We start from the raw sequence: 20,854 nt of genomic DNA, 5'->3' as shown, positions 1-20,854 counted from the left end.
AATTGTTCTGGGAACACCAGCTTTTTCTGATTCAAAAAGTTCCTTGTTTTTCCTTGGCTTCCATTAAGAATCAGCAAACAATAAATATGAGGAAAACTTATAGAAATGTAGAAAGGACTGATGAAAATCTGTGAAAGAATTTCTCCAAATTAATTGTTTCACAATCCTATTTTCAAGGCTGAACCTTTCTAGCAACTCACTGCTTCTCTCAAAAACAGAAATAATTCACCTGAGAGATTACTCTTCTGGAATCACTGCTCATGGTACCAAATTTTAAACAAAACTGATTTTTGAAAAAGGTTGGAGATTTCCTTCTTGCTCCACCTGAGGGAGAACTGACTGCATAAATCTAATTCTGTGTTTTCTTACCTGAAAATCACGAATATAAGTCAGAAAAAAGCCAACGAAGGAAAATGACATGGACCATTCTGCTGCAGTAGTTATCATGTGAAGCACATAACCCTTGAGTGATACAGGGGAAAAAAAATAATAATTCTGTAAATTTCATTCTAATGATGTACAATTTCTCTCAAGTAAAAAAAGTCAACTATTTATTCAACATAACTGAAGAATTAAAGGGAAGAGGAAAATCCTCCTAAGTGTTAAGAGCTGTATTGGTTTCATCTAGAGTAAATAAAATTTGCATTTGAGTAACTAAGATGAAACAGAAGAGTTCCTATTCTACAATCAAGGAGCTATTGCCTTTCCCAAAGCCACTATGTTCGTAAGATACCATTAAAAGACTAATTATGCTCATGATAAACTTAGTAACTGCTATTTTTAGAATATTAAATACATGGATTTATAATTAGAAGAACCTAGTAAATCATTTCATTCATTCATCCTCACAAACATGTCCTATTCAGAGCCGATTCTTAAAAGTTGATTTAAAATAGAATGCCACTGAGTGGTTAGCGAAAATAGATGAACTCATTTTAATATCTGTCCCTCCTCTTTTATTCTCAGAATCAAAGATGTTATTTCCATTCAGATATCCTCTACATTGGAACCAAAAAAAACCAAACCCATTGCTGTCGAGTTGATTCCAACTCATCACAACCCTATAGGACGGAGTAGGACTGCCTCATACAGTTTCCAATGAGTGCCTGGTAGATTCGAACTTGCCGACCTTTTGGTTGGCAGCAGTAGCTCTTAACCACTATGCCACCAGGGTTTCCAGAACCCAAATGCAGTCTTTTATAAAATTCCAGGTAACAAAAAGTGGGAGAAGACAACTTTTCAACGTAGAAAATGAGTATTCTAATGATAAAAGGTCTTAGCTGGACAGACTGTAGACTATATCCACATTTGTTGTTACGTGCTGTCGAGTAGGTTCCAACTCATAGCAACCCTATAGAACAGAGTAGAACTGCCCCCATAGGGTTTCCAAGGAGTGGCTGGTGGATTTAAACTGCTGACGTTTTGGTTAGCGGCCAAGCTGTTAACCACCGTGCCACCAGGGCTCCATATCCAATTTAGAAGGGTGAATTTCTGAAAAAATTCTTGGTCATCACAATTCTCTTCATGCCTTGAAAATGTCCAAGAATCACAGGTGACAGGAGAATATGGATGGTTCTAAATAAACTCTATAATGTCTAGAAAATAATCCCAATATACAACTGAAATTCTACTGAAAAAGTTGCATTGCGAGTTTGAAATGAAAAATAAATCAAAATCCATTGCAATAGTCATCTTTAACACAACGTTGTATAGACACTAAGTTCTTACTTTTTCCTCAGGGTTCCAATGGAGTTTCTGTACTATATCAGTGCCAAAATTGCCACTGTACAAAAGGGATGAGCAAGTCAGCACTATAAAGAAATAAGTTACGGAAAAATCTCAGAGATGACCTGTAAATTTAAATTAGACTCAAAACAAAAGATCACTTCAAAGGTCCAGAATGATTCCTCATACATTTGTTGCAAAGGTCCAAACCAATTTTCTCACACACTTAATATTGTAAGCACTTGTAAAATTAAAAATATGACCAGAGGATCACTATAAGATGGTTCTCATAGTCAACTCCCTCCTCTCTGCTCAGTAAATTAGCAATTCTATTATAAGCTCTGCTGGATAGGGCATTAACTCATCCTTCATTTCTTTGAAGTGAGTATGCTCAAGCTGAATATTATCTTTGTTCCTGGCTTAGTTACTAAGGTTCTAGGTACAATTTGAATTCTGTATTTCAGACCCTTTAATTTAGGATTAGCAACCCAAGAATCGCTCCCACAAAAAGGCTGCTTGCAATGTGCCAAGAGTGCCCACTTTAATTTTGTTATTCCATTCTCTTCCAAGTGTAGCCACATTTTTACAGCAAAGGATACTGCTAAACGCACTGACCGCACACCAGATAACCACCAGGAGTCTGATCCAGAAGACTTGCTTGCCATGAATTCTGGGCTGCATTTGGTAGGAAAGGATAGTCTGGACAAACATATATAATGAGCCCAGACCAAAGGTGAGCACAGCTCCACTTACATGTGCGAGAAAAAGGGTTGTTTTCTGAAATAGAAAGAATGAATAAATAAATGAAACTCAGAACACACTGACAACATACCACGTAAAAGCACAAGTCAAAGATTTCAACAGGGCATTCATTGAGTGGAGAAGCTCTGCAGATTCTACAAATAAATCACTTCCTGAAATAATTTTCTGTCATAATACTCAGTATAAATCTGAGGATTACAGTAAAACCAAACTATTTCATATGCCACTACTGAAAATTGATAGCACATACTCATTTATTCTTTTACTCATTTAGTAAAATACTTACTAGGTGCCTGTTATGTGCCAGGCATTGTTCTAAGTCCTTGGATGCATAAGCACTGGTGAATGAAACCAAAACTCCTGCTCACTTACGAGTTTAGTGAGAGAGCACAAACAATAAATAATAAATGTAAAAAATAAGTAAACTACATAGTATGCTAGGTGGTGATAAGAGTTATAAAAAGTAAACAGCTCAAGCTAAGAGGGATTAGCATGGCCAGGAGCGCTGGGGGTAGTGAGTTACAATGTAAATATAAAGACTCAAGAAATTAAAACGCTCTCCCTATGGCTCTAGTCTGACAGGTTTCTGATAAACTATACAGTAAGGGATTATAATAAATTATAATTTTTTTCTCCTTTACCTTACTCTTGTCAGTATCCATTTACATTTTACTTTTTAATATTAAATATAGCTTCTGCTTGTAAGTGGCAACAGCAGCTCTCTAAAAATTCCACATATAAAGATTTTCTGTTCAATCACTGTATTTCACTTGGTTGAGAAGGTACTATACAGCTCTTAGCCCAGAGGGTTCTCAATGACTAAAGTAACGAGAAAGGTTAGGGTTTGGTTCCCTCCTTTTATAATCCGCTGTGCTAATTTACAAACACTACTGCTAGTTCTGAGTCCAATTTTCTTAGTTCAAGGTTACACGGGGTTTCTAGTATGTAGGGGTAAAAAATTACAGTTTGTTTTCCAATGGTGTTGGTTTCTTTTTGGAGAGAAGGACTACTTCTATAGGTTTGGGGTATAGTAATCGGCAACAGAAAGGAGCCCTGTTGGGAAGGAGCCCTGGTGGCACAACAGTTAAAGTGCTCAGGTGTGAACTGAAAGGTCCGCAGTTCAAACCCACCGGCTGCTACATGGGAGAAAGATGTGGCAGTCTGCTTCCGTAAAGATTCACATCGCTGTAGAGTCGATTCCAACTCATATCGACCCTATAAGGTCAGAGTAGAACTGCCCCATAGAGTTTCCGAGGAGCACCTGGTAGATTTGAACTGTCAACCTTTTGGTTAGCAGCTGTAGCACTTAACCACTACACCACCAGGGTTTCCTCTGTAAAGATTACAGCCTTGGAAATCCTACCAGGCAGTTCTACTCTGTTTTACAGTGTCGCTATAAGTTGGAATTTGACTTGAAGGCAATGGGTTTGGTTTTTGTTTTTGGTAATTAGCAATAACTATTGGAAAGGGGAAAAAAAATCCACTGTTGCTACTACTATGGGTTAAAAAAGAGACAAAAACAAATATTCAGTATCCACAAAACCTACCACAAAATTATAATATCTTCATTCAAAGTTGTGTGAATTTCTCTATGCATACGGATAAAGGCAGGAAAGATACAGGCAAAAATAAAAACAACTATTTTAGGGCTGGGGGCACAAGGGAGAATCTTTTCCTTTAAAGGTATTCTCATATATCTTGGTCGAGCTAAATATAGATACAGTCTGATCAATTCCCACTGTGGCCTGTACACAGTTCCATTAACAAAATTCTATGATTAGAAAGCAAAAATAAAGAATAAAGAGAGAGCATTTACTATATTTTTAAAACTGAAACAGAGGTATAAAAAAACAGTGGTTTTATCCAGCAGTACATCCAATGAATGAATTTAACTTCGTCATTTTAGAAATTGTAGGAAGAAGTATAAAAGCCTGAAATAAGAACAGAGCCTCTGAGGATTCCAATTCTATTGGTGCGCCCCTTTGACCAAGCCATTTTAGAGAGAAAAATTCTGTAATGATAGAAGTTATGTGTAGAGACAGAAGTGTAACTTAATGATTATCACCCTGTGGATACTGATGCTAATTTTACATCCATTTGTAAATTAATCCCAAAATCCCTCATCAACCATAAACGTGTGGTACTTTGACTTCTCTTTTTGAATTCATTTGTACTATCTACCAGTTCCTTCGTTACGCTAATAAACTAAATAAACTCTTTGGAGTCGTTCTACTCTGTCCTATAGGGTCGCTATGACTCGGAATCAACTCGACAGAGGTGGGTACTACATTTTTAGAGGCTTGGAGAACACAAAAAAGAAAATCTGAAATATACTGGAGTAATGCTCACAGAAAAGACTTCCCTGAGGAAGTATAGTCTGCATGCCATCTTAAAGATTTAGGCTTGGGGGATGAAGCATGTCCAAGAGGAGACAGCATATGAAATGGAGTTACATTAGCTCATCCTATTGAAGAAACAAACAACAACAAATAGCCAGTGTACGTACAACAGAGACATCAGGAAGGAGAATGATGCAGAACGAGGCTGCAGAGGCAAACAGCAGCCAGATCATATAAGACCACTGAGCTAATTATGCAGTTTAGCAGTTTATCAATTTTTTTTCCTCTCTTGATTATATCTTTTCATGCAACTTTGGACCTGTACAGCTTTAAGCAGGGGTGCAGGGAAAGTGACAGGCATATTTACTTCCAAAAGATCACTTTGGCTGCACTATGAAGAAATGATTAGAAGGATGTAAGCGTGATTACAGAGAAACCACTGAGGAGGCTCTGGCAGTAATCCAGATGAGAGATGATGAAATCTCATTGGCTAAGAAGGAGATGGTACAGAGGGAAATGGACAGATGCAGATGCAATCACAAAATATTTAAGAGGTAAAACCACTAAGTTCTTACTCTATTTAAAACACAGTGCTAGCCTCTCTTCTAAGTCAAACCCTATAACTACAGCACATTTATAGACCTAGTTTGTTCACAATTCATTCTATATGAATCAACTGAAGTTTGTCTCTAGAAGAGAAAGGAAGGACGGAGACGAAGAGGCAATGCACCCACTACTTTAAATAAATGAGTAAATGTTTACATTTAGAAAGAAAGGAGAACTATTTGATACTGGGGTTATGCTACAGGGTCTGCTTTATAGACAGGGCCCAGAAATGAGGCCATCCATGAAAGAAAGATGAAGAGGACATTCCAAAACTTCAAGAAAAGAGATGCAATCAAGAAAGACAAAGTAATCTGATTCAAAAAAAAGCAATGGGACTCCTGTGGTGAAGGCAAACTGGAATGAAAGCTGAAAATAAAACAACTAAGTATATAATTACAAACAGTCTTAGCAGATAAGTGAAATAAAGATAGAAGACAACTTGGGTACATGCTATCAGGATAGAAATTTACTGGGTTGTGTAAATGTACCAATTGTTAATGTAAGTAGCATAAAAAATGCCATCGCCGCTGGCACAGTGGTTAAGTGCTCAGCTGTTAACAAAGAGGTCATCGATTAGAACACACTAGCCACCCCACAGAAGAAAGATGTGGCAGTGTGCTTCCATAAAGATTACTGCCTTGGAAACCCTATGGGGCAGTTCTACTCTGTCCTATAGGGTCACTATGAGTCGAATCAACTCGGCAGCAATGGGTTTGGTTTTTTTTTTTTGGTAGGGGGGTAGGAAAAATATGGCGGTAACTTTGGGATTCATTTTTAGCATACACATGATGATAATGTTAAATGGTTCCAAGGACAACTGGAGATTTAACTAGGGAACATAACTCTATAGACAGAAGCACCATGCCGTCCCTCTGCAGAAAAGACCCAAAAAACTAAGTAAAACCGATACAAACATCAATCCTGGAACCCTAGGCATCAAATGAAGGAATAAAGAACTTGATCAGGCACCAAATGGAATAAGAAACTAACAGAGAACACAGAACAAGGAGAGCTACGGAGTGGAGGTCCCCTACCAACTAACATGGTATGGATTTGCCATCTTGGACTTCAACCACCAGGAAAAGCAGACAGGGAGTACAGAAAGGCAACTTCACAGAGCTCCCAACAAGAGACAGAGCACCTGGTAACCAGGGATACATGCTTTCCCACTCCCCACTCTTCTTTCCTTACACGGTCTCCACTGTTTTCCAACAGGCCACGGTCACTTGGCCAGAGAGACATCAGCTTACTGCTTCCCAGGTCTGCCCCACCCCCAAAGGCTGGTTCCCCTAGTGCTATTTTTACATTTTTTATTACTGTTTTCTTGGCTTTTTTGTTTCTTCTCTCTCTCTCTCTCCCCGCCGCCTTCCTTCCTTTCCTTTCTCCTGCCCATCTAGCCCTGTATGCTGTCTCTGTCCCTTCTTGACGGGCTGCACTGAACTGCTTAGCTAGAGCGCCAACAGCATGGCCTCCCTGATTCCGTGCCTCGCCCACCAGCAGGTTCCCTCAGCACCATTATTTTTTCTGTTTCTTCTCTCTCTCCCTCCCTCCCTTCTTTTCCTTTCTCCCACCCACCTCACCGAATATGCTGCCCCTGCCCCTTCTTGACAGGCTGTGTTGTACCACTCAGACTGAGAGCCAATGGTATACGGCCTCCCTGGGTCCGTGCCACCCCACAGGTCAGCTCCTTCAGCACCATATTATTTTGTTCTGTTTTTGTTTCTTCTCCCACTACCCCTTCCTTCCTTTTTATTTCTCCTGCCCAGCTAACCCCTGTGCCATCCTTGTCCCTTTTAGATGGACTGTGCCACACTGCTTAGCTAAAGGGCAACCAGCATACAGCCTCCCTAAGTCTGTGCTGTTCTCACCTGCCAGGTCCCTTAGTGCCATATTTTGTTGCCGTTGTTTCTTCTCTCTCTCTACCTTCCTTCTTTCCTGTCTCCTGCCCACATAGCCCCATGTGCCTTCTCAAAGGGCCGTGCCATACCACTCAGCTAGAGAGACACCGACAGTCTTTCCAGGATGCACTACCCTCACTGGCTGGCTCCCGCAGAACAATGCCATTTTACTTTGTTTGCTTTGTTCTTTTTGTTTCTTTTTGTCTGCCTTCTTTTTGTTTCTTCCGTCCACCTAGTCCCGTTTGCTGTCCCCTCTTCTATACAGGCTGTGCTGCGCCACTCGGCTAGAGAATAACTGGCACATGGCCTCCCCAGATCTGCAATGCCACACAGGACAGCTCCCTCGGTGTCATATTTTTTATTTTTCTTTATCTTTCCCCTTCTCCCTTTTCCTTCTCCCTCCCACCTAGGCTCTGGGCTGCCTCCACCCCTTCCTGAGGGAATGTGGCAGCTGCGCCACCCAGGGAAAGAGACACCAGCTCACTGCTACCCAGATTCTACCCCACCCCAACAGCTGGCAACCTCATCTCCATATTTTCTTGTTGCTGCTGTTGTTGTTTTTGTTGCTTCACTTTCTCTCCCATCTTTCCTTTCCTATCTCCCACCCACCTAGCACCGTGCGCCACCCACACCCCTTCTCAACAGGCTGAGCCATATTACTCAGCTAGAGAACCACCAGCACATGGTCTCTCCAAGTCTGCCCCACCCCAACGTGCATAGTCTCACCACGTAGACATTTTATTTACTTTTATTTTCCTTCTTTTTTGTGCTGTTTTTTCAGTCCTGTTTCTCTCCCTACTTTCTCGTAACCACTTAGCTACACACATCACATCATCTCCTTTACCTCCTGCCTATCTGCACTGCATGTGGAGCTCCATGTCCCCAAACACCACAGGAGTGAATTCTGGGACCCCGCCCCACACTCCTCCTTGGCCTCACCCTGCTGGACCTAGTGGTGCCACAAACGACCCATCCCTGAGCCTCACCTGCCACTGGACCTGCCCAACTGCACCATTGCTGAGTGACCCTTCCTGCCCACCTGTACAAGGTGGTGAGAATTATCATGCCCACAGAAAAGCAAGCAACAAAACATGCCAGCCCGCCTGCCCAGACATAACCAAATAAAGTTTTAAAAAGGACAAAAAAAAAAAAAAAAAACAAATCTACAATCAATAAACAAAGAAAATAATTCCTAAATGTCCCAAAGGCAGCAGATAATATCAAAACACAGTTAAAAAAAAAAAAAGGACAGGATGGCTCCAGTAAGTGACCAAAACAAAATACCAGATGAACTTCCATTAGAAGAAAAGGCACTGGAACTACCTGACAGGAAATTCAAAAGTCTAATATTCAGGGGTCCCCAAGAGATTAGAAAGAGCTGAAGGAAAAAATAGACAAAACCATGGAAAATACAGATAAAATCAGGGAAAACACAGACAAAGCATTCAGAATTCAGAAAAATAATACAGGAACAAAATCGTCAAAATAAATAAGCAACTAGAAATCACAAAAAGAAAACTGCAATTAAAAATCAAGAAGTCAACAAAATTTCAGAAATGGACAGTACAAAAGAACATTTTAGGAGCAAATTTGAAACAATGAAAAACTAGATCAATGAAACCGAAGACAATTACTTGGATACCATTTTGTTTCAGGAAAAATCAGAGAAAAGAATGAAGAAAAATGAAGAAAATCTGAGAGCAATGCAGGATACAATCAAGAGAAAAAAACTGCATTTGATAAGAGTTCCAGAATACGGGGAGAAAATGAAAAACACAGAGTGGACCACTGAAGATTTGCTGACCGAAAAGTTCCCTAATATCATGAAAGACGAAAAGGTGCCCATGCGAGAATCTCAACGAAATCCAAACAGCACAGAACCCAAAAGAAAGTCACCAAGGCATATTATAATCACACCTGCCAAAAACAAAGGCAAAGAAAGAATTCTGAGGGCAGCTCAAGAAAAATAAAAAGTCACATACAAAGGGGAAACAATAAGACTAAACTCCAATTACTCGGCAGAAACCGTGCAAGCAAGGCAATGAGATGACATACACAAAACTTCGAAAGAAAAAACTGTCAACCAAGAATAATATAGCCTGCAAAACTCTCTCTCAAATACAATGGCAAATTAGGACATTTCCAGACAAACAGAAATTAAGGGGCTTTGTAAAAACCAAACCAAACTTGTAAGAATAATTAAAGAGAGACCGTCAGTCAGAGAACCAACAACATTAGACAACAGCATCAGCCAGAAGCCAACATAAGTAATGAACTCTAATGGATGTAACAAAACTAAAAGATTTACAACAGGGAACTAGAAAGGTCAATCTGTAAATGATAACCATGTAAGAACACTAAGAGAAAATAAATAGCATAGGTACAGAACTTTCAAATGGAGAGGAAGTCAAGGCATTATCAAGTAATAATAGGCTGGTTTAAACTCAGGAAGATGGGGTAAATTTCAATCTAACCACAAAGAAAGTTAACAAACCTACACATCAAAGTAAAGAAGAAAAACAAAGTCTCAGTACACACAAAATCTACAAAAATGAAAGAAACAAAAAAAATTCACAAACAAATATAATTTAGCTCAGGAAGGTAAGAGGAACAGAGAAAAAATCAGCACCACAAAAAAAAGGGCACTAAAAAATGACAGCAGTAAACTCACATCTATCTATCAATAATCACGCTGAACATAAATGAATTCAATACAACCATAAAGAGGCAGGGAGTGACAGAACAGACTAAAAAAAAAGAACCCATCAATGTGCTGTCTACAAGAGACATACTTAGAAACAAAGACATAAATATATTAAAAATCAAAGGATGGAAAAACTATGAAGCAAACAGCAATGAAAAAAGAGCCGAAGTGCAATACTAATCTCAGATTAAATAGACATTAAAACAAAATTCACCATCAAAGACAAGGAAAGACATTATATAATGATTAAAGGGACAATCCACCATGAGGACATAACCATAATAAATATCTATGCACCCAGTGACAGGGTTCCAAAATACATAAAACAAACTCTAACAGCACTGAAAAGAAAAACCGACAGTGTTACAATAATAGTAGGAGACTTCAACATATCACTCTCGGTAGAGGACGGAACATCTAGAAAGAAATTCAACAAAGATACAAAAGATCTACAGGCTACAATCAATGAACCTGACTGCACAGACATACGTAGAACACTCCTCCCAAAAGCAGCAAAGTATACTTTCTTTTCCAACGCACATGGAACTTTCTCCAAAATGGACCACAACTTAGGCCACGAAGCAACCCTCAACAAAATCCAAAACACTGACACAATACCATCTATCTTCTCTGGTTACAACACCATAAAACTGAATAACACCTTTAGGGTTGCTATAGGAAACACTGGTAGTGCAGTGCTTAAGACCTATGGCTGCTAACCAAAAGGTCTGCAGTTCAAATTCATCAGGTTTTCCTTAGAAATGCTATGGGGCAGTTCTACTCTGTCTATAGGGTCACTATGACTCGGAATCAACTCAACACAATGGGGTAATGGGGTAGGGTCACTATAAGCTGGAAGTGACGTGATGGCAATGAGTTTTGGTTTTGGTAAAAAATCGCTGAGTAATAAAACAAATCAAAGAGGGAATCAAAAAATTCCTAGAATCAAATGAGAATGAAAACACATCATACCAAAACCTCTGGGACACAGGAAGCAGGTGCTAAGAAGTCAATTTATAGCTGCGGACACAAACATCAGAACAGAAGAAAAGGACAAAATCAAAATGTTACCTACACAACTCAAACATACAGAAAGAGAACAGCAATAGAAGCCCACAGCCACCAGAAGAAAGGAAATAATAAAGGGCAAAGCAAAAAAAGGAAATAGAGAACAGAAAAATAATAGACACAATCAACAAAACCAAAAGTTGGTTCTTCGAAAGGATCAACAAAATCTTGACAAACCACTGGCCAAACTGACAAAAGAAAAACAGGAGAGGAAGCACATAGCCCAAATAAGAAATGAAATGGGAGAAATTACAACAGACCCAACTGAAATAAAAAGGATCAAAACAAAGTACTATAAAAAGCCATAATCCAACAAATTTGAAAACCTAGAGAACATGGACAATTTTTAGAAACACGCTACCAAACTAAAGTAGCACAAACTGAGGTAAAAAATATGAACAGACCCATAACAAGATAAGAGATTGAAAGGTAATACAAAAACCTCCCACTAAAAGAAAGTCCAGGCCCAGATGGCTTCACTGAAAGTTTCTATCAAACATTCAGAGATCTCACACCAGTACTACTCAAATTATTTCAGAATATAAGAAAGGATGGGATACTTTAAAATTCATTCTATGAAGCCAGCATAACCCTGATACCAAAACCAGGCAAAGAAACCACACACAAAAAAGAAAATTACATACCAATATCTCTCATGAATATAGATGAAAAAATTCTCAACAAACTTCTAGCCAATGGAATTCAATGGCATACCAAAAAAAATAATACACCATGACCAAGTAGGACTCATACCAGATATAGCAAGGACGGCTCGACATTAGAAGATCAATCAACGTAATCCACCATATAAATAAAGAGAAAGAAAAGAATCGCGTGATCATCTCAATCGATGCAGAAAAAGCATTCGACAAAGTCCAACAAACATTCCTGATAAAAACTCTAAATAGGTATAAAAAGAAAATTTCTCAATATAATAAAGGGCATATATGCAACACAAACGGCCAACATCATTCTTAATGGGGAGAGGCCGAAAACATTCTCCTTGAGAGCAGGAACGAGGATGCCCTTTATCGCCACCTATTTAGCATTGTGTTGGAAGTCCTAGCTAGAGCAATAAGGCAAGAACAGAAATAAAGGGCATCTAAATTGGTAATGAAGAAGTTAAATTCTCCCTATTTGCAGATGATATGATACTACACATAGAAAACCCAAAAGACTGCACGAAAAAACTACTGGAACTAACAGAAAGATTCAGTAGAGTAGCTGGATACAAGATAAACATAAAAAAATCAGTTGGATTCCTGTACACCAATAAAGAGAACGATGAAAAGGAAATCAGGAAAACAATACCATTTATAATAGCCCCTAAAAAAATAAAATACTTTGGAATAAATCTAACCTGGGATATAAAAACCTATACAAAGAAAACTACAAAACCATACTGCAAGAAACCAAAAGGGATCTACATAAATGGAAAAACATACCATGCTCACAGATAGGTAGACTCAACATTATGAAAATGACAATTCTACCCAAAGAGATTTACAAATACAATGCAATACCGATCAAAATACCAACAACATTCTTTAAAGAGAGAGAAAAACTTATCATTAACTTTATATGGAAAGGGAAGAACCCCGGATAAGTAAAGCACTACTGAAAAAGAATAAAGTAGGAGGACTCGCACTACCTGACCTCAGAACCTATTATACAGCTACAGTAGTCAAAACAGTCTGGTACTGGTAAATGACACATACATTGACCAATGGAATAGAACTGAGAACCCAGATGTTAATCCATCCACCTACAGTCAACTGATCTTCAAGAAGGGCCCAAAGTCCATCAAATAGAGAAAAGACAATCTTTTTAACAAATGGTGTTGGCAAAGCTGGATGTCCATCTTCAAAAATATGAAACAGGACCCATATCTCACACCAGATACAAAAACTAACTCAAAATAGATCAAAGACCTAAATATAAAGCCAAAAACCATGATGTTCATAGAAGAAAAAACAGAGGCCCTAATACACAGACTAACAGGATACAAACCACAACCAACAACACAGAAGCTCCAGAGGATAAGCTATGTAACTTGGATCTTCTAAAAATTAAATGCTTATGCTCATCAAAAGGCTTCAGAAAAGTGTAAAAAAGGAGCTACAGACTGGGAAAAAAAACTTTGGCTATTATAAATCAGACAAAGTTCTAATTTCTAAAATCGACAAGAAAATCCAACACCTCTACAACTAAAAGACAAATAATCCAATTAAAAAATGGGCAAAGGGAGTGAACAGACACTTCACCAAACAAGACATTCAAACGGCCAACAGACACGTGAGGAAATGCTCACGATCTCCAGCCATGAGAGAAATGCAAATCAAAACCACAATGAGATACCATCTCACCTGGCATCACTGGCACAAATCAATAAAACAGGCAATAACAGATGTTGGAGAGGCTACAGGGAGACTGGAACTCTTATGCACTGCTGGTGAGAATGCAAAATGATAAAACCACTTTGGAAAATGATATGGTGCTTCCTTAGAAAGCTAGAAACAGAAATATCATACGATTCAGTAATCCCACTCCTAGGAATATATCCTTGAAAAATAAGAGTAGTCACACGGACAGACATATGTACACCCATGTTCACTGCAGCACTGTTCACAATAGCAAAAAGATGGAAACATTCTAGATGCCCATCAACAGATGGATGGATAAACAAACTATGGTACACACACAGTGTAGTATTATACAACAATAAAGAACAGTGACAAATCTGTGAAGTATCTCATAACATGGATGAATCTGGAGGGCATTATGCTGAGTGAAATAAGTCAATCACAAAAGGGCAAATATTGTATGAGATCACTACTGTAAATACTTATGAAAAGGTTTATACAAAAAGAAACAATCTTTGATGGTTACAAGCGATGGGAGGGGTGGGGTTGGAAAAACAAGTAATAGACAACAGGTAAGTGGAGGGTGAAGGGTAAGACACTATACAATACTGGGGAAGCCAGCACAACCTGTACAAGCAAGGTCATGTTAGCTCCACAGACACATCCAAACTCTCTGAGGGACTGAACTGCTGGGCTGAGGGCTGTGGGGACCATGATCTCAGGGAATATCTAGCTCAACTGGCATAACATAGTTTATAAAGAATATGTTCTACATTCTACTTTGATGAGTAGCATTTGGGGTCTTAAAAGCCTGTGAGTAGCCATCTAGGATACTCCACTGGGCTCACCCCTTCAGGAGCAAAGAAGAATGAAGAAAACTAAAGATATAAGGGGAAGATTAGTCCAAAGGACTAACGCACCACATCTACCACGGCCTCCACCAGACTGAGTCCAGAACAATGAGATGGTGCCCGGCTACCACGACTGGCTGCTCTGACAGGGATCACAATACAGGGTTCCGGACAGAGCCAGAGAAAAATGTAGAACAAAATTCTAACTAAAAAAAAAAAGACCAGACTTGCTGGCCTGACCAAGACTGGAAAAACCCTGAGAGTATGGCCCCCAGACACCCTTTCAGCTCAGTCATGAGACCACTCCCGAGGCTCATCTTTCAGCCAAAGATTTAACAGGCCCAAGGAGCAAAACAAGACTAAAGGGGCGTACCAGCCCTGGGGCAGGGACTGGAAGGTAGGAGGAACAGGAAAGCTGGTAACAGAGATCCCAGGGCAGAGAAGGCAGAGTGTTGACATGTCGTGGGGACATGTCGTGGGGTTGTTAACCAACATCATAGAACAACGTGCATACTAACTGTTTGATGAGAAACGAGTTTGTTCTGTAAACCTTCGACTAAAGTACAATAAAAAATAAAAAAAGAAAATCAATCACAGAATCCCCCACATAAATAAAAGAATCACTTGATCACCTCAAATGAAGCAGAAAAGGTATTTGGTAAGGTCCAAGACCCATTCCTGATAAAAATTCTCAATAATATATGAATAGAAGGGAAATTCGTCAACACAATAAAGGGCATCTATACAAAACCAAGGAAACCCTAGTGGTGTAATGGTTACGTGCTATGGCTGCTAACCAAAACATTGGCAGTTTGAATCCACCAGGCGCCTCCTTGGAAACCCTATGGGGCAGTTCTACCCTGTCGTATAGGGTCGCTATGAGTTGGAATAGACTTGACGGCAATGGGTTTGGTTTTTTGGTTATATACAAAACCAACAGCCAACATCATTCTCAATGGAGAGATGCTGAAAACATTCCCCTTGAGACCAGGAACAAGACAAGGATGTCCTTTATCATCATTCTTATTTAACATTGCACTGAAAGTACTAGCTAGAGCAATAAAGTAACAAAAACAAATAAAGGGCATCCAAATTGGTAAGGAAGAAGTAAAACCATCTCTATTTGCAGAAGATATGATACTATACAAAGAGAACCCTAGAAACTCCCAAAGAAAACTGCTGGAACTAACACAAATTTTCAGAAGAGTGCCTGGATACATGACAAACATATGAAAATCAGTTCTATTCCTATAAACCAATAAAGAGAACTATGAAAAGGAAATCAGGAAAGCAATGCCATTTACAATAGCCCCTAAAAAAATAAAATACTTAGGAATAAATCTAACCAGGGATGTAAAAGATCTATATAAAAAAAACTACAAAACACTATATAAATGGAAAAACACACCATGCTCATGAATAGGTAGATTCAAAATTGTGAAAATGTCAATTCTACCCAACCAAACCCACTGCCATTGAGTCGATTCCGACTCACAGCACCCCGGAAAGCAATCTACAAATACAATGCAATCCTGATCCAAATACCAACAGCGTTCTTTAAGGAGATGGAAAAACTAATCACTACCATGATGTGGAAAGGAAAGAGGCCCTGGAGAAGTAAAGCACTACTGAAAAAGAAGAATAAAGTAGGAGGCCTCACAGTACCTGACCTATTATACAGCTCTGGTAGTCAAAACATTCTGGTACTGGTATGACAGATACATTGACCAATGGAACAGAATAGAGAACCCAGATGTAAATTCATCCACCTAAGGTCACCTGATCTTTGACAAAGGCCAGAAGTCCATTAAATGGGGAAAAACAGTCTTTTTAAACAAATGGTGTAGTGGTTAAGCGTTACAGCTGCTAACCAAAGGGTCAGCAGTTCAAATCCACCAGACACTCCTTGGAAACTCTGTGGGGCAGTTCTACTCTGTCCTATAGGGTCGCTATGAGTCAGAATCAACTTGACGGCACTGGGTTTGGTATTGGCAAAACTGGATTTACATCTGTAAAAAAAAATGAAACAAGACCCATGCCTCAAACCCTACCCAAAAACTAATTCAAAATGGATCAAAGGCCTAAGTATAAAAACAAAAATTATAAAGACTATAGAAAAAAAAAATAGGGTCAATGCTAGGGTCCCAAACACATGGCATGAACAGGGTAAAACCATAACTAACAAAACACAAACACCAGAAGATGGAGTAGATAACCGGGATCTTCTAAAAACTAAACATTTATGGTTCATCAAAAGACTTCACCAAAAAAGTAAAAAGAGAACCTACAGACTGGGAAAAATATTTTGGCTATGACAAACCTGACAAAGGTCTAATCTCTGAAATCTATAGGAAAATCCAATATCTCTACAACAAAAAGACAAATAATCCAATTAAAAAATGGGCAAAGGATATGAACAGACACTTCACCAAAGAAGACACTCAGGCGGCTAACAGACACAGGAGGAAATACTCTTGATTACTAGCCATTAGACAAATGCAAATCAAAACTAAAATGAGATACCTTCTCACTCTGACATTACTGGTATGAATCAAAAAAACAGACAATAACAAACGATGGAGAGGCTGTGGGAAGACTAGAACTCTTATGTACACACTATCATTTTTGAAAACGATACAGTGCTTCTTTAAAAAGCTAGAAACAGAAATACCGTAAGATCCAGCAATCCCACTAACAGGAATATACCCTAGAGAAATAAGAGCTATCACACAAATAGACATGTGCACACCCATATTCACTGCAGCATTATTTACGATAGCAAAAAGATGGAAACAACCTAAGGGCCCATCAGATGAATGGATAAACAAACTGTGGTACACACACACAATGGCATACTATGCAATGATAAAGAACAATGACGAATCTGTGAAACATGTCACGACATGGATGAATCTGGACGGCATTATGCCAAGTAAAATAAGTCAATCACTAAAGGACAAATACTGTATGACCACTATTATAAACATTCATGAAAAGGTTTACACAGAGAAAGAAACAATTTTTGATGGTTACGAGTGAGGCGAGGAGTGAGAAGGGAAAACCACAACACTAACTAGACAACAGATAAGTGGAAACTTTGGTGAAAGGTAAGACAGTACACAACACTGGGGAAGTCAGCACAACTTGATGAAGGCAAAGTCACAGAAGCTTCATAGACACTTTCAAACTCCCTGAAGGGACCAAATTACTGGGCTGAGGGCTAGGGACCATGGTCCCAGGGGATATCTAGTTCAATTGGCATAACACAGTTTATGAAGAAAATGTTCTACATTCTACTTTCGTGAGTAGCATCCGGGATCTTAAAAGCTTGTGAGCAGTCATCTCAGATACTCCACTGGTCCCAGCCCATCTGAAGCAAGAGAGAATGAAGAAAACCAGAGGCACAGGGGAAAGATATGTCCAAAGGACTAATGGAGTACAACTACCACAGCCTCCACCAACTGAGTCTAACATAACTAGATGATGCCCAGCTACCACCACCAACTGCTCTGACAGAGACCACAAAAGAGGGTTCCGGACAGAGCTGGAGAAAAACTCAGAACAAAAGTCAAACTCACACACACAAAAAAGACCAGACTCACTGGTCTGATGGAGACTGAAAACACCTGAGAGCATGGCCCCTAGACACCCTTGTAACTCAGCAGTGAAGTCACTCTTCCAGTTCACCCTTCAACCAAAGATTAGATAAGCCCATAAAACAAAACAAGACTAAATGGGTGCATAAGCCCAGGGGCAAGGATGAGAAGGCTGAGGGGACAGGAAAGCTGGATGAATGGAAATGGGGAATCCAGGGTCGACAAGAGCATTGACATGTCGTCGTGGGGTCAGCAACTAATGCAATGAAACAATATACGTATTGTTTAATGAGAAACTAATTTACTCTGAAAACTTTCATCTAATACACAATAAGGAAAAAAAAAAGGACAATTGGAGTAGAAAATCACTATCTGTATACTAAAAATTCCAAAGAATCTATTTTTTAATACTGATTAGGCAAGGCAGGATCCCATTTGTGGCATAGACAGCTAGCTAGCTGTCCACCAAAATTTCTCCCCTTCCATAGTACACAGCTGTCCCTGGGAACTAATGTCCAATAAGACTACATCTCCCTGCCTTGCTAACGGTTAGCATATGCATGTCAGTGGAATGCTGTGAATTACTTCCAGGCCCAGGCTTTTAAGAAGCCGGTGTGCTTTCTGTATGCTCTCTTTTACAGTTTCAGCCAGCTGGATGCAGAAGACAAAAGGCCTTAGGGAATGACAGAGCCCAAAGACAGGAACTGCCTGTGCCTTAATCACTGTGGGAGGAAAGCCACCTGCTCACCACAAACACTTGCACTGGATTCGTGTAAGAAAAACTGGTGTTACGTGACTGAAATTTTGGGCTTTTTTTTTTTTTTATGTGTTACAACAGTAAGCATTCCCCTAATTAATATTCACGTAGACCATACTTATAGAGACTACTAGTATTAACCGTTACTAAAAAACTATGAAAAATAGGGACCAATCTGAAGTATTATAGACAAAAACTGAATATATCTACATATGTGTATTTGTACAGTGGGTGTATTGTTTGTAGTTACATGTCTGAATGGTTATCCAATGTCTAAAAATGTAATCAAATGTCTACATTGAAACTATAAAGGCTCCATAGAGATTAGTTGAAAAGCACCATATGCCAGGATGCAGCCCGAAATATCAGAAATTCATCTGAAAGAATACCAACAGAATGTGAGAGCTTGCAAATACAGTGAAACCTGTGAGAGATGGAACACAACGAGACTGCCTTGTTTTGCCAGGTTTTGCAAATTTTCCCCCTTTGACAGGATGCAGTCTTACCACTTTTCTATGGCTCATTTTAGTGGAAAATATTTCCTTCTCTGACAGGTTTCTGCCTTACATAGGTTATAGCTTTCACAGGTTTTACTATACTTGTTGAAGGCTGACTGCTACTTGAATGTCAAGATGTACTTGAGAAAAAGGGGGAGGCGTTACAGATTATCCCTTTACTTCTTCATATATAGGGCTGGGCACCTAAGAACGCAGGCGACCAATGGTAATATGTAAACAAACCTCTAAACCCACTGCCATCGAGTTGATTCCGACTCATAGTGGCCCTAGAGGACAGAGTTGAACTGCCTGATAGGGTTTCCCAGGAGCGGCTGGTGGATTTGAACTACTGACCTTCTGGTTAGCAGCTAAGTTCTCAACCACTACGCCACCAGGGCTCCAATATCTAAACAAGTATGTCAAATAGGTAAAGGACTACACATAATTTATTAAGCATATTTTTTAAAAAACTCAAAAATATTGACAACTGAAATCGTATCAGTTATAATCTACATAAATTCTCTGTGTGGTCTTGCAGTAATCCCCAAGTGAGTTGTAATCAAGAGTCTGATAACTGTCCTGTGGATCCTAGAAAAAAGTTGAAATAATTTATAGTTGTTCAAGAGATTAACATTATTATTGGGAATGTCTTTTTCTAATTATGAATGTGGTTCTTTTCTAAGAGGGTCAAATAATTTAAAGGGAATGGAATCTATTTTGTTAAACGAAAAAAACAATAGCAGCATGAAATTGTTTCCAGTTTCCTCTTTTAACGTGTGTATTTATATACTTCAGGAAAATATCTATGCTGGGCTAAAACACAAACCTGGAAGTTTGCCACAATAGAAAGTCCTAAGCAACTGAATAATCCAAGTACAAGGCCAGCTTTGTTTAATCTGATGATACGGTTCTCGTCAGGATTCAGAGCATGGACTTGCTTGTAACGAACATAAATGGTAGCAACGCCTGGAGGAGATAATCCAAAAACAACAAAGTAATGGCCGAGGAGAAAGCTGCCAAGAGAGGGCTCACAGAGGTCACAAATCTAAAGAAACACAGATTTTCCTTTTAAAGTTAACCTCGGAGAAGAAAAACACCTGTAGATTTTAAAGAACTTTTAAAGTTCCATTATATACCTATTGATATCACTGCCTGACTGAACAAGTCATTTGAATCGTTTTAACATTTAGGACAAAACTTAAGAGATAAGTTTGATGTTTTCTGAAAATCTCTTAATGATATGTGCTACATAAAACACAAAATATTTTATATGATCATCAAAGTCAAAAGTGACTAGTTCTAGAATATGGATAAAATGGTCATCGACAAAAAAGATAGCTCAAAAGATCATTACTTCACTCATATCATTCTCTTTCAAATTTACTACAACTTGGCTCAATCAGATACAGCATTCAATTAGATACAGTGCCCAATTATAGAGGGGAAAAAAGCCACTTTACCATCTTATTAGGCAAGGAAGGGCCAAAATGAACTTTCCATTGCAAAAATATTGCCCAAGAACTCAGCAGTGTAGAAAAAGTAATAAAGATACGCTTTAAGTAGTCAACATGTTCATGAAAAGTCAGAGTCATGAGACAAAATTTCTGTAAATTTAATCATTTTCCTGACATTTACTTCGGACCCAAGCAAATAATGGAAAAAAAAAAATATTTTAACAAACCATTAAT

General features: G+C 38.9%; 2 protein-coding genes across 7 annotated transcripts in view; one reads left to right on the top strand and one right to left on the bottom strand.

The window, feature by feature from the left end:
* The window catches only part of RBM15 (RNA binding motif protein 15), a 1,133,685-nt gene extending 1,113,434 nt beyond the window's left edge, over positions 1-20,251 (top strand). Inside the window, exon 3 of the transcript XR_007516752.1 lies at positions 20,241-20,251. The gene's annotated coding sequence lies outside the window, so the exon portion shown is untranslated. The remainder of the gene's footprint in view (positions 1-20,240) is intronic.
* DRAM2 (DNA damage regulated autophagy modulator 2) overlaps positions 1-20,854 on the bottom strand; it is a 38,373-nt gene that overhangs the window by 3,947 nt on the left and 13,572 nt on the right. For 5 of the 6 annotated variants that reach the window (XM_049880103.1, XM_049880104.1, XM_049880106.1 and 2 more), the window contains exons 7-10: positions 19,993-20,132; positions 2,325-2,502; positions 1,729-1,811; positions 370-462 (exon numbers count right to left, since the gene is read on the bottom strand). In XM_049880103.1, coding sequence (XP_049736060.1) covers positions 370-462; positions 1,729-1,811; positions 2,325-2,502; positions 19,993-20,132 — 494 coding nt within the window. The remainder of the gene's footprint in view (positions 1-369; positions 463-1,728; positions 1,812-2,324; positions 2,503-19,992; positions 20,133-20,854) is intronic. The other variant, XM_049880108.1, reaches the window with a different exon arrangement.

Source organism: Elephas maximus, chromosome 3, assembly GCF_024166365.1.
Source record: "Elephas maximus indicus isolate mEleMax1 chromosome 3, mEleMax1 primary haplotype, whole genome shotgun sequence".
NCBI classification, from domain to species: Eukaryota; Metazoa; Chordata; class Mammalia; order Proboscidea; family Elephantidae; genus Elephas; species Elephas maximus.
Note: the sequence above shows the minus strand (reverse complement) of the source record. Positions and strands in the feature narration are given on the sequence as shown.